Source organism: Nycticebus coucang, chromosome 9 (assembly GCF_027406575.1).
Source record: "Nycticebus coucang isolate mNycCou1 chromosome 9, mNycCou1.pri, whole genome shotgun sequence".
NCBI classification, from domain to species: Eukaryota; Metazoa; Chordata; class Mammalia; order Primates; family Lorisidae; genus Nycticebus; species Nycticebus coucang.
This window is the reverse complement of record NC_069788.1, coordinates 23,796,512-23,809,627: the sequence shown is the minus strand read 5'-3', so window position 1 is coordinate 23,809,627 and position 13,116 is coordinate 23,796,512. Positions and strand designations below refer to the sequence as shown.

General features: G+C 38.1%; 1 protein-coding gene across 31 annotated transcripts in view; it reads right to left on the bottom strand.

Annotated features, from left to right (window-relative positions):
* Positions 1–13,116, bottom strand: part of DST (dystonin) — a 465,208-nt gene that overhangs the window by 44,052 nt on the left and 408,040 nt on the right. For all 31 annotated transcript variants that reach the window (XM_053603771.1, XM_053603761.1, XM_053603774.1 and 28 more), the window contains 7 exons: positions 9,899–10,102; positions 8,141–8,372; positions 7,096–7,322; positions 5,644–5,766; positions 5,407–5,508; positions 2,718–2,819; positions 231–404 (listed from right to left, as the gene is read on the bottom strand). In XM_053603771.1, the coding sequence (XP_053459746.1) occupies positions 231–404; positions 2,718–2,819; positions 5,407–5,508; positions 5,644–5,766; positions 7,096–7,322; positions 8,141–8,372; positions 9,899–10,102 (1,164 nt within the window). The remainder of the gene's footprint in view (positions 1–230; positions 405–2,717; positions 2,820–5,406; positions 5,509–5,643; positions 5,767–7,095; positions 7,323–8,140; positions 8,373–9,898; positions 10,103–13,116) is intronic.

Sequence of the window (13,116 nt, the reverse complement as noted above, 5' to 3'; positions counted from 1 at the left end):
TACAAAACAAAGGCAGAAAATCAACTGTTACGTGCTACATAAGTATACAGGCATTTCCAATGAGTTCAATCATCACACTCGTCTACGTTTTAAGTTTGATGCTCTTTGCAGTTAAAGGATGGCCCATGAGAAACAGGAAGCAGCCAAGAGTTCCAGCTGTATTTTTTATAACTAACATTAACCTCTGAAATTGAAAATGTGTAACTTCTTAACACAGTCACGGCAGTTACCTGTCTGTTGATAATTCTCTCATCCAGGCTATCCCAGATCAATTTCAGTTCCATTAATGGGTCTTGAACCGTGTGTTTGTCACTCTCTTCGGTTACTTTCTTCAGCAAAAGCTCTGCTTGATGGTTCAGTCTTTCCATTTCTATCTGCTGTTGATAGGCCTCTGACTTAAATTGCTATTAACAAAAAGAGATACGCAAGGAAAATACTGTAAAAATTAATAGCTTCAAACAAACAAACAAAAAACTATTGGCTAGATCTTTATTCTAATTTATAGTTTTTATAGGGGTGGTAAAAAAATAAAAATCTAACATGGGGCTCACCAATGAAAGAACACATAGATTTAAACAAATCAGAGAAATATTTTCTCTTTATTCAATGTTTTTGGACGGAAAGATGTTTCTAGTTACGTTTCATTTTTGTTCTCTAGAATAAGAAATTAAATTCCAAGACTGAACTTATACACCAAGGTCTAATAATATGTTCAAAAATATTAGTTTTGAATTATAGAAAAGAAAATATAAAATATATATTGATAAATGTGAAACCCAAAAGAGTCTTAAGAAACTCAAATTAATACTTCCTGCTCTAAAACTTACTTACATCTTGCATCTCTGATAACTTTAGGTTTTCTGTTGCTGTGTTATGTTTGATAATGTTTAGTTATTTCTATGCCTCACACACTGCTGATACCCAGTAACATTATTCTCTCTCCTGGTGTTTTCTAAGTCACTGACACATGTTTAATAATCTTGGCTTTGCCAACAGGTTAGGAAACACTTGCTTATAATAGAAAATTACCCTTTCATAAAATATCTCCATAAAATATTCACTTTAATGTGTAAGAGTAAATAATTCATGGCTAATCAGTACTTTAATTTTTAAGGAAAATATAAAAACAATTAAAAATAACTAAGATACATTGAGCGCTTACTATATTCACGTTACTTTTAACTAACTTAAAGGAAAATAATTTTTTCTTCAGTTTAAGCTTAGAACATTGGAATGAAATCAGATCATTTGGCTAGTAAGTGGATGAACTGAGAACTACCCACCCTCAGGGCACCTGATTTCAGAGTAAGCATTCCTAATCAGCTACTATATAAAAACCTCTGAGATACATGCATTAGAAATATTAAATTCTCCTCCACATCTGTAATTGAACAGAAAGTACACCACGTGTTTGCTACATTATCAGAATTAAAATAAAACCCCATAAATCTAGGGATAGTAACAGTGAAATGGTAAAAAAAAAAAGTTTCCAAATAGTCTGTCACATTTAGGAGATGAAAATACTACAATTTTAAAACCAGATAATAATTTCATATAAAAATCTAGTAGAGTTCATTGCAAATGGTGTGACGTCTCTGTATATAGAGACAAAGTTAGGAAGGAAATAGCTGATTTCTCTTTGATAAATGGTTATTGGTACAGAGCAATTCAAAGAGGAAACAGCCATTTTCACAGCTGTAGATCAAGAGCCAAAAAAGCAAAAATTACAGAGGAAAGAGATAGAAAACAAACATTTACAAGATAAACATTTTGGGAAACATGATTACACCATGAATGTGCTCCAGCCTGTTAGGACTAGATGAATTACTCAGAACACATTCAAGAGGCCAGGCGCCTGTAATCTCCTATAATTGTCACGCCTATAATCCTAGCACTTTGGGAGGCCGAGGTGGAAGGATTGCTTGAGCCCAGGAGTTCAGACCAGCCTGAGCAACATAATGAGATACTATCTCTACAAGAAAATTAAAAAAAAAAATTATTCAGGTATGAAGGACTCATGCCTGTAGTCCCAGCTACTTAGGAGGCTGAGGTGGGGGAAATTGCATGAGCCCAGGAGTTTGAGGTTGCAGTGAGCTTTTAAGCCACACCACTGGAGCGAGACTATGCCTCAAAAACAAAAACAAAACATACACACGCCCCCCACAAATAAAACAAATAAAAATGAAACAAATAAAAATGTCCCTGCAGTGTTGTAGTGTATAATGACAATACATTACTCAATAACTGAATGAAACAAGTTATAAAAATCCTCACAATATGATCTAAATATGTTTCTCACTGTCTCCACAGACATACCTCACACCCCATCTTGATCCTACCATGAAGATTGTTTCCTAACGTGACGTTATCAACTAAGTATACAAATCAAAACTAAAGAACGCTTGCCTCTTGGTACATAACATTTTCAATGGCTTCAAACAATTTTTTTTTCATTTATATGTGTGTCCTCTGATTTTTCTATAATGTACAGGTATTCAATTGATAAAAAGATAACAACGAGTATTTTATTTCCTTCATTTAGTAAGCACTTATATACTGCTTAGTATGTAAAGCCAGTACGTATACACTAGTTTTATTGATATAATCAAACTGCAATACTTTAATCAGATAAAGTAAATTTACATAAATAATTCTATGAGCTAAGAACTTAAAAATGAAGGGAAGTCTTTGACAAATTAGTTAGGCCCCACACATACCTTTAGTTCTTCAATCTGCTGCTTTACGGTTTCAAGATCTGTTCCGATAGGAGACATTGATGCTAATTTACCACCTGCAATATCTACCCAGTCGAATATTGCCTGAAAGACACATTAGTCCACGTGTTATTGCAATAGTACATCTGAAATTGCTACAATATCTCAAGAGTTATAGAAAAGTATAATCATAAATCTAAAAAGCTATTATGGAACGAGCCTGTTTTATAAAAAATTAAGAAGTTTCCCCCAAATAAGTAAAGGCAGCAATACTATGAAAGTTTTGAGACGGACTGTGTGATGGAGCTTCTGTGCATTATTTCACTTCCAAGAAACACAGTAGAGAGCCTCCTTCCTGATTCATCTGTGCAATTTCAACTTGTTGAGTTTATATGGTGTTGCTAGGAGGGGTTCATTTGTTTCCATCTGCATGGATTTTATGTTTTTTGATTTTTGTGTGTCTCAAAACTTCCATAATGATCCATACAGGGTAGGGGTGTCCCAAATAAGTAATAGATATAACCAGTTCTACATCCAAATTTGCAAAAGAAATTCTTTTTTTTTTTTGAGACAGAGCCTCAAGCTGTCGCCCTGGGTAGAGTGCTGTGGCATCACAGCTCACAGTAACCTCCAACTCCTGGGCTCAAGTGATTCTCTTGCCTCCACCTCTCAAGTAGCTGGGACTATGGGCACCCACCACAATACCCCACCATTGTTTGGCTGTAGCTGTCATTGTTGTTTGGCAGGCCCAGGCTGAATTCGAACCCGCCAGCTCTGGTGTATGTGGCTGGTGCCTTAACCGCTTGAGTTACAGGTGCTGAGCCAAAAAGAAATTCTTGTTAAATAGATTCTTAAAACTTTTGAAAGAGCTCATCTGAAAAATTTTTTAGAAATTCAATCACATAAACTAAAATTATCTATTTTATTTTATCTGCCTAAAAGGTAACCTATATATTGAACAAAAAGATGCAAACTTCCTTTTTATTCAAATAAGCAGTAAGTTACTGTTTAGCACTGGAGCAAAATACGAGGCTCCACCAAACCCTTATGTATTATTTAGATTAGCATTAAAATCCTGCACATAAAAATAGTTAATATTAGGATCATTATTCTGAACTGTAACACAGACTTCGGAATGTCCTGTTTTTCCTATTCTTTTCAGGTAATGTAAAGTCTAAAAGCTTTATTCATATTTTGGGGAGTACTGAATACATGACAAAATTATTTTACACTTTAATAAAGTTGCCAGACCATACAGTAAAAGCAAAAATCTCGGAATTTTCAGGTCTCCTCGATTAACTATGACTAAGAACTTAAACAATAACCTGAGAAAATGTATTTTATGTTACAATCAAAAGTTGAAATATCTGGAGCATCTGACATTTACGTACAGGTAGCCATAGCTCCTTAATAAATCAAGCTGCCCTTTGTTATCAAAGGCGATGCTACTAACACGAGACCAACAGGGCTTAAGATGGACCTTGTTTTTCTCATAGTGATCACGAAAATACACAAGGCACGGTGTCTTGCCTGTGTCCTCCTACATGGCTCCGTGTGGCAGCAGAGCCACCTCTCATCATGTAAGACAGCACAACTCAATGGCTTACCAGGGATCTGGCATCAAGGAGGGCTGGGGCTCAATTTAGTTACTGACCACTGACACCTAACTGATAAATTGCCACTTTGTTTTTTAAAAAAAAGGGGTGGGGGGTGGTGCCTGGGGCTCAATGGAGTAGGGCGGTGGCCCCATATGCCGGAGGTGGTGGGTTCAAACCCAGCCCCGGCCAAAAACTACCAAAAAAAAGGAGTGGGGAGAATTATAAAAAAGTGTTATTTGCAGTGAATTTTTTCATATATTTCCAAAGTTTAAAGAACGTCTCAGCTGGCAAAAATCCTGGCTTGTGATATTTATTTTTACAAAATACAGAAATGGAGTGGCTTAATGAAAAAGGAAAAGACGTCCTCATCTGAGCTTCAAAAGTAATATTCACTTAGTGTTACGGAGATACTTAGAAAGGCTTTTTCCATACGGTAAGAGGGATGAAGGATTAAACTCCTGCCAGCCTGTCAGGAAATGGAACAAAGTTAGGGAAGGTAGGGAGAGAATTATCCCCGAGTTGGCTTCAGCTGACAAATGAACTGAATGAGAAGCCTTAAGAGATGCAAAAAACAACTGCTAAAAGGAATTGCACATACGGAAAAGAAGGAAACACTTTCTACACACCAGATGATGACTTAATAAAACAGAAATCTATTTTTAGTGCATGGGGAACACTGGCTTCGAATCAAATTTCTTTACTTCTAACTTTAGTTAAACTTGGTGATATTTTTAGATAATGTTTACTCTGTTCGTCTTATTCCACTCAACTTTAGAACAGAATTCGGACTCAGTTCCATTTCAGTGGCTGCTTCTGAGCCACTTACAAAAAATATTATGTGGGAACATTTACTTTCACTTAAAAAAACATTAAAATATTTCTTTTCAAAGTAAATTTCACTGAATGTGTGTACAGAAGTGTGTGGAGACGTGTATATAAATCTATGCATATTTGAAAGGTCAGAGATATTCTCTAAAGGACAAAATATGAACTGAAGTCCCTGCCACAACCCCAGGGAGATTTGCCCGTGATGAGGCGCACACCTGCAGTCCTGGTATCTCCCGGTCTGACTCTGGACACCCCGACCCGCTCACCTGCAGTCCATCCTGGTACTGAACAGCGGCCTGCATGGCCTCCTCCAGTTTGTCAACCCGGTCTTTCCAAGCTTTGTTCAGAGAATCCCATGCTGAATTTAACTACAATATAAATGTTGGAACTCTTTTAGTGCCACAGTAAAATTTTTGACTATCAATGCTTTTAATAAATAAATTTCATCTAACTAAAAATTTTTAAAAGCATTCTGATAAGAATAGGAAATAAACCAGCTGTACCTCATCTATGCTCTTCTTGACAATGGGTTTATCTGGTTCCCCACATGCGGCAATGAGTTCAGAACCCAGGTTAATCACGACATCCAGCTCTTCCTGTAGCCCGTCTATTTCTTCTCTAATGGCCTGGAAAAATAAAACAACAGCCTCGGAATTTTAAGCAAAGACACACTGAAACTAAAAAAGACGTACACAAAGATGTTAATGGTCGTTATTTCTAGGAGGTGGGATCATAACCACTTTTGTTTTCTTCTGCTTTCTACGTTTCTATAACAAATTTATCTACAAGAGGAGAAATATTTTAAAGGAGAAACAGCACTCTTTGAGTAACAAATGCTTCGTGTTTATCATAAAGGCAATATTTTAAAAATAAGAAATAAAAAAATACTGTAACAAATACCAGGAAAAAAATTTTTTTTTAAATATCAACACTATAAAGCATAGAGAGCCTTTTTGTTTTCCCAACTAAGTTGGGAAATATACATTTAAAGTAGACATAAATAAAATACCGATTCGAAGACTTAATGCATTTATTAGCAGATCTAACTTTGGAGTTACATTTTATGTCATTACCATGGGCAAGACCTGTCGATTACAAAAAAATGCTTCAACAGAAATGAAGTCATCAGACCTTTGCTTTCATCTTCTTGGTTAAATATATTCATTCAACAAACATGAATGAGCATGAACCAAGCCCTCAACTAGGTACTGGGGAAACAAAGAAAAATAGGTAGGCAATGGCTATTCCCGTCCCAGGGGCCAGGGTCCAATAGGAAAGTTATAAGTCCAAGCAACAGTTAAGTCATACTGCCTGCAGAATCCTGGGCAGGTGAACTGACTCTGCTAAGTATACAAGAAAGACTCGTGGCCAGAAATTCAAGTGAACCTTGAAGCTTGAGCCCACCTTTCCAGAAGAGCGCCAGTATGCAAAAGCACAGTAAGCAAAGCAGTTTTGGGGAAAGCCACTTTCTGGTTACTGGAAGAGAGGGAGCTTGGTAAAAGAGCAGTAGAAAAAAATGGCTTTGGGATTGTAGGCCTGGGGTAAGCTGGGATGGAAAAGCCGCATGCCCCGCTCTGGGAGCCTGAACTTTTTCCAGCAGGCAAAGGATGTCTCTGAGGAGCTTAGGCAGCAACACGCTAAGAACAGATCCTGAGAGACGGCTGGCAGTGAGGTTAGATGCCTGGCAGGGAAAGACACGCTATACTCTGGATTACTTTGGAGGCCAAAAAAAAAGAGATAATGAGCCCCTGAAGTGAGGTAGAATCAGTGAGGATAGAGAGAAATTACTTTAAATAAACAGTCTCCAGGAGAAATTCGTGCTGTCTCACTGCACATTCCACTTCTGGAACCAAATATAAATTTTAACAGAGTGATTCCTAATAGTAACCAAAGAAACCCAGGTTTCATTATGGCACAACTTGCTTTTTTAACTTTAAATGAGATGTTCTGCTCACCTCTGCTGCTTCTTGCTGTTGTTTCACTACTGAGGGATCAATACCAGGATCTTCCAGGTCCCGGATGAAATCTTGAGAATCCTTAGTGGTAACTACCAGCGACATGTGATCACACCAGAACTTCTCCGCCAATTCCATCACATCCAGCAGTTTGGCTTCCCTTTCTTCCACCAGCATGTGTATGTTATCCCAAATGAAAACCATTTGGTCAAGCTTATCCTGAACAGCTAGGGAACAAAACAACATCGGCAGGCTCCTGGTGGGCCCCACATAAGCAACGAAGCAGAGTGTTTCAGAGTTGATTTGCTAAATCTCTACACCTGAACCAAGTCTGGGTTGACCCCAGTCTAGGAGGTATCAGTGGGACCTGTCCCAGACAATGCAAGATTGCTAAGTGTCCCAGTCCTGCTGAATCGAGGCTTTTCCTGACAAAAGTGGATGCTCAAAGTTAAGTAAATTCACAGTAGAACCAAGTTTGTCGAGTTTCAAGTTCACCAAGGCTGGCCTTACTCCAAAAGAAAGTGAAATAATCACCTAAGTATATTCTTTACGCTCTCTAAATCAAGAATAAAGTTGTCTGTTCAGCCCCAGGAATATTAACAATGTAGGGTATGTATTTGGGGCTTGCTTCTAGAGTGCCCCTCTCACCAATGTCCTTTATACATCACTCATGCTCTTCCTTTTAAGGCCCAGCTGATACGTGGCCTTGGTTCCCATTTCTGTGGCCACAGCATGGAGTGAACACTCAACGTCTAGATTTGGCCTATCAGCATCTCGCTTTAACCTACTGTTTTAAAGGGCCAGGGGAACACATAATCTTTATATAAAGGCACACTTTGTATTTAACCAATTGATTTTACAAACACAAGAAGACATTAACAAGGGATTTGTGTACACAGTCCTTTAACCCTAAACACATCACATGTGTAATACTTTTTCTAAGATCTGGTATTTGGTATCCAACTGAGCCAGCAGTAAGCAGCACAAGATTTTAGAACTGCTTAAAAGGTCAAGTTTAATTGTTTCCTTACTCCAAAATTATTACCTTTGGCAGATATGTCTTTATCGGTGCCCCCAGATCTGGCAATCATTTCTTCTCCTCGCTGTTTAAGGGTTTCGTACAATGGCTGCAGCTTTTCCATATCTACCAACACGTTCTTATTTTCACTGATCTGCTCCTTGATCTTCTCCACCTCCACCGAAATAGATGGTGGCTGCCTCAAACGCTCCACAATGCGTTCCAGGCTCTCCAGGATCTGATCTGTCTTGTCATGGAACTAGTAGTAAAACAAAGGGATAATGTCTGGGGGAGGAAAATCTGTAACACCCAACGTGAAATCTGGATGAAAAAATCCATTTAATATCACAATTAAGAATTAAATCTTAGCTCCTTTACTGACACAGCCATCCAAAGAGTTACATCTAGCTAATATATGAAGACATGTATGTACGTAGAACAGACTTAGTTTCTTATAAATAAATGAGCATATTCATTAAAAGGTGGTAGATGTTAATATGTAACTGGGCCACTCGGCAGTAGCCTCTGTTTCACCTGTTTTTTCACCTGGTTATCATAATTCAAATTGATTTTTAAAAATAAGTTCATTAAGCTAGGTTTCCATCTATTAAAACTGTTCATTTTTAATGTCTATTTTGGCATCCTAAAAAATTATATTATTAAATGTGAAATTCATGAACAAATTTTGATTGGATTCAAGGGATTGCTTAAGTCATGCAGTTCTTGAATTGAAAAATGTGAAGAAACCAAACAGAATGAAAATTTCCCCAATGTTGTATCAGAAGTTTATAATAATTCATGGCCACACAATCAGAAATATGGGAGAATTTTAAATCTGTGTTTGCAAAGGTATCCTAGACAATTAAGCAAAGTTATAAAAACTTGCTCATTCACATATCCTATCGTACCTTCCAAGTTAAAGGAACCATCACATGGATCCCAAAAATTGGACAACTCAAATGTCCTGTATCTAATGATAAAAACCAGTATCGTTAGAAATGGAAACTCTTTAGGTATTTCAAAATTCAACTTCTTAAAAAAAATTATCATTGTTGTTTTTGAGACAGAGTCTCCCTCTGTTGTCCCAGGCTAGAGTGTCCTGGCATCATAGCTTATAGCAGCCTTCAAACTCCTGGGTTCAAGCGATTCTCTTGTTTCAGCTTCCCAAGTAGTTGGGACTACAGGTGTTTGTCACAATGCCTGGCTAATTTTTCTATTTTTTTTTTTTTTTTTTTAAATAGAGATGGAATCTCACTCTTACTCAGGCTGATCTTGATCTCCTGAGCTCAAGCAATCCACCTGCCTCAGTCTCACAGAGTGCTAGGATTACAGGTGTGAGCCACTGTGCCCAGCTGAAAAAAAAATTATTTTCAAAAAAGAAAAAAAATCAATTTCCAACTTTACTTTTTCTTTTTATTCAGCCTATCATTCTATCTTTCTTCTTATTGCCTTCTTGGGAACATTTTATTAACGATGCTTTCTTTTATCTCTCTGAGTGGCAAATATCACATTCCACTCAGGACAGACACTGAAATATTCAGACAATGATGACAAGTGCATATTTTGTAAGTCACTGAAAATGTTTTTTTATTGTACCCATAATCAGGAAGAGAAATATAAGGGCGGGACCAAGCAAACATCACCTTCTAGGGACAATGTCATTGATACCAGATTTCATGTAGTGAAATAATTTTAGTTGAAATTTAACCAGGAGATCCAGGAAATTGTCTCTCTGTGCTCTGCTGTTTAGAAGGGCGTGATTCTATTTTTAGTGTAAGTGATTACCTGAGTTGATTGAGAAATGGCTTCATCCAAAGCCACAGCTCGCTTTTTGACGTCTTCTTTAATTTGACTGTAAAGGGTGTCAGCTGCCACATACTTCTCTTGGATAGAAAAGCCTTCCCCTGGGCTCAATTCCAGTAACTGCGGCCCAGTTTTGTTCATCTTATCTATGTGAGGCTTGTGTTCGGCTATCAGCTCTCGCAGTTGCTATAACAAACCAAACAGCTTCTCAGTATCTCGGGGTCACACCTCCACATTACAGCTGTCTACACTCCCAGGGCATCCAGCTGGCAAGAAACTCCAAACAAACGCCCTCCCCATCCCAAGGCATTTAACACGCCATGGCTCATACAACTCTTTGCCAGGAAGAGGTGGCCCCGACACAAAGATTAAACAACAGTCTGGCCATGACAAAGCCCTTTACAGGGTACTCACAAAAATACCGGTTGAGTGAAATAATGAATCTCGGTTCATAATGTGTTTCATACCAGGAGCAGTACATTTTGACCAGAGCATCTGACAACGGCACTTATATTAGTGAGCTGATATAAAATGCACACTCACTGCATCACATGTGTATATGATTCAGACACACAGTAGGAAGAAACCCGTTTCTATTCATTATTTTTAAATGTTAAAGGGTACAGGGCAATCAATCTACCAAATATACAGCTGTACACCGAGCATTATTTGTAAGGTGTTTTTAAGGAAAAACGTGTGTCATATGAATGTCACAAGATTCTGTCATCTAATCAAGAGATGGAACGACAGGCATACCAATGAGCGGGTGTGGAATCCAAGTGGAGCCCATTCCCTCTAATGCAGATGACGTGCTGGGAACCTGAACAAAGCTGGAACATCTACACCTCACAGATCCCAGAGCTTCCACGGAGAAGTTTTTCTTGGATCGCATCCAAAACTACCCCCAAAGGAAAGTATCTTGCCTGTAGGTTTCCCTGAGGCCAGCCTCCAGAGAATTTAGGGAATCCTGAATTTGTACGAGATTATTGCTTAGGTTCCCTCATGAGCAGTTTCTCGTCCTCACTACAATGTGCACTTCCAAACTGTGTGCTATTCTGCCTCTAACCAAAGCTTCCTTGAGATAAATGACATCATCAGTAAAGTCTAGAGATCAGCTACCGGTATCTTCCTGCGAATTTTAATTTCTATCGTTCATCAGAAGAATCACCAGGATGGCCACATACTTAGATAGTTATTAAAAGTGTTTCTAAAAATCAATCATACAGATTATTCTGAGAACTGGTTGAGGAAACTGGTACATTGCATCAACTATCTCCAATGTAGTAAACTACTATTGAAGCTTTTCAGAAGACTGAAAGAAGTAAATAAACACAAATTCAACTTAAAAGTGGGACAGGGGCCTAATCTAACTCAATGTACATTAAGAACGTGGGAGAGCCGCATCTGTAGTCTTGTGCCTGCTTGTTCCAGGTTTTCTTGCTTTTGTTTCATGTAATTAGATCATATCTTCACGCTGCTTTACCAAATAGAGGCTGTCATGGTAATATCAGCCACATACAATCTCATGGAAAAGGAAAAGTTATAGATGTCACACACATTGCAGTTTCGATAGTCTTAAAGGCATGTTTGGATAACAGGCTCACAATCTGAGTTATCAAGAGACTCTCAAGTAAAATGCAAGATCTTTGCTGAGATCTCTTGAGTTGACTACATTTACGTAGATCTCATCTGCGCAGCACCAATGTGAGCCAACTTGCTGGGGGAGTAGCAGGATATATATTTTGGTGTTTGGCGGGGTGCAATGGGCCCAATAAGAGGTGCCTTTGCCTCACATGTGACAAAATGATTCTTGGCAACATACTGTCATTGGAGTCCAGTGTGCTGGAGATGCCTACTCTGACTGTAAGTTATCTGTTACTTAGTAACACGGCCCTCAGAGCCATTTTTCATTCCTGGCTAGAATGAATTTGATCTTCCAAAAAATAAACAGAGAGGGTCTTGTGGAGCTGGAGAAGAAATACCACTGTGGGAGACTGTAAATGCTCTGAAATGGCACAGCTTCCAGTTTAAACAACGCGAAGGCTTGGCTACACAGTTCTATATATGACACTCACACATTTGTTTTGCGTGCTTAACGGCACTACAAAAAAGGAAATAACTCAATTTGAAAATTTCAGCTCAATAACAAGACCCTCCATACTAGTTCATGGTAAGATAAGAACACAGCTATTCAAATCGCTTCAGAGTTGAAGAAATACATAAAACATATTGAATTAAATATAACTCAATAGGAGCTGGCATGGATGGAGAGAGGACACTTATACACTGTTGATGGGACTGCAAATTGGTACAGTTCAAGAGTGGATAAAGATTATCGAAACTGGAACGCGTGTGGAAAACAGTACAGAGATTCTTCAAAGAAATCAATGTTGACCTGCCTTTATATCCACAGCAATTCCACTGCCGGGTATCTACCTAAAGGAAGTGAAGTCATTTTATGGAGAAGACACCTGCACTCAAATGTTTATTGCAGCACAATTCACAATCCTGAAGATGTAGAAACAACCTAAGTGCCCTTTAGTTCATGAGTATAAAGAGTATTATTTAGCCATAAAAAGCAATGAAATAACGTCATATGCAGGAATGTACAGGGAACTGGAGACCGTCATCCCATGTGAAGTATCCCAGGAATGGAAAATCAAACACCACATGGTCTCACTAATAAGTGGGAGCTAGTAGATGGGTACCCCACAAGCACAAAGTGATATAAAGGAGATGAGAAGCCAAGGGGGTGGGGAGGAAGGGTGGGTGTGGGACAAAACCTTACCTGTGGGTCACAGTGAACACTACTCTAATAACAGGCGTGCCAAAGGCCCTGACTTGAGCAATGTGTAAGAAAGATAATATAATAAAAACACCTGTACCCCCAATTAATATTAAAAAATAGCAAAACATTAAAAAAAATTCAGTGACCAGGTATCAAGATTTCTGTCATAAATAAACCTTTATACTAAAATTAAATTCGATTCTACATAATTTGTCTTTCTCCTGCTGAATGATGTAGATAGAACTCCATAAGACTTCTATTGTGCATTAAATGGTGTTCTCTAACATTCTCTTCTAAATAAATACTTGAGTTAGAGAGAGTCTTCAATGCCAATACATTAAAAAAGTAAACAAACAAGATTAACAAGTATGTCACATATTCCAAACAATGATGTAATATAACGAGTTAAATC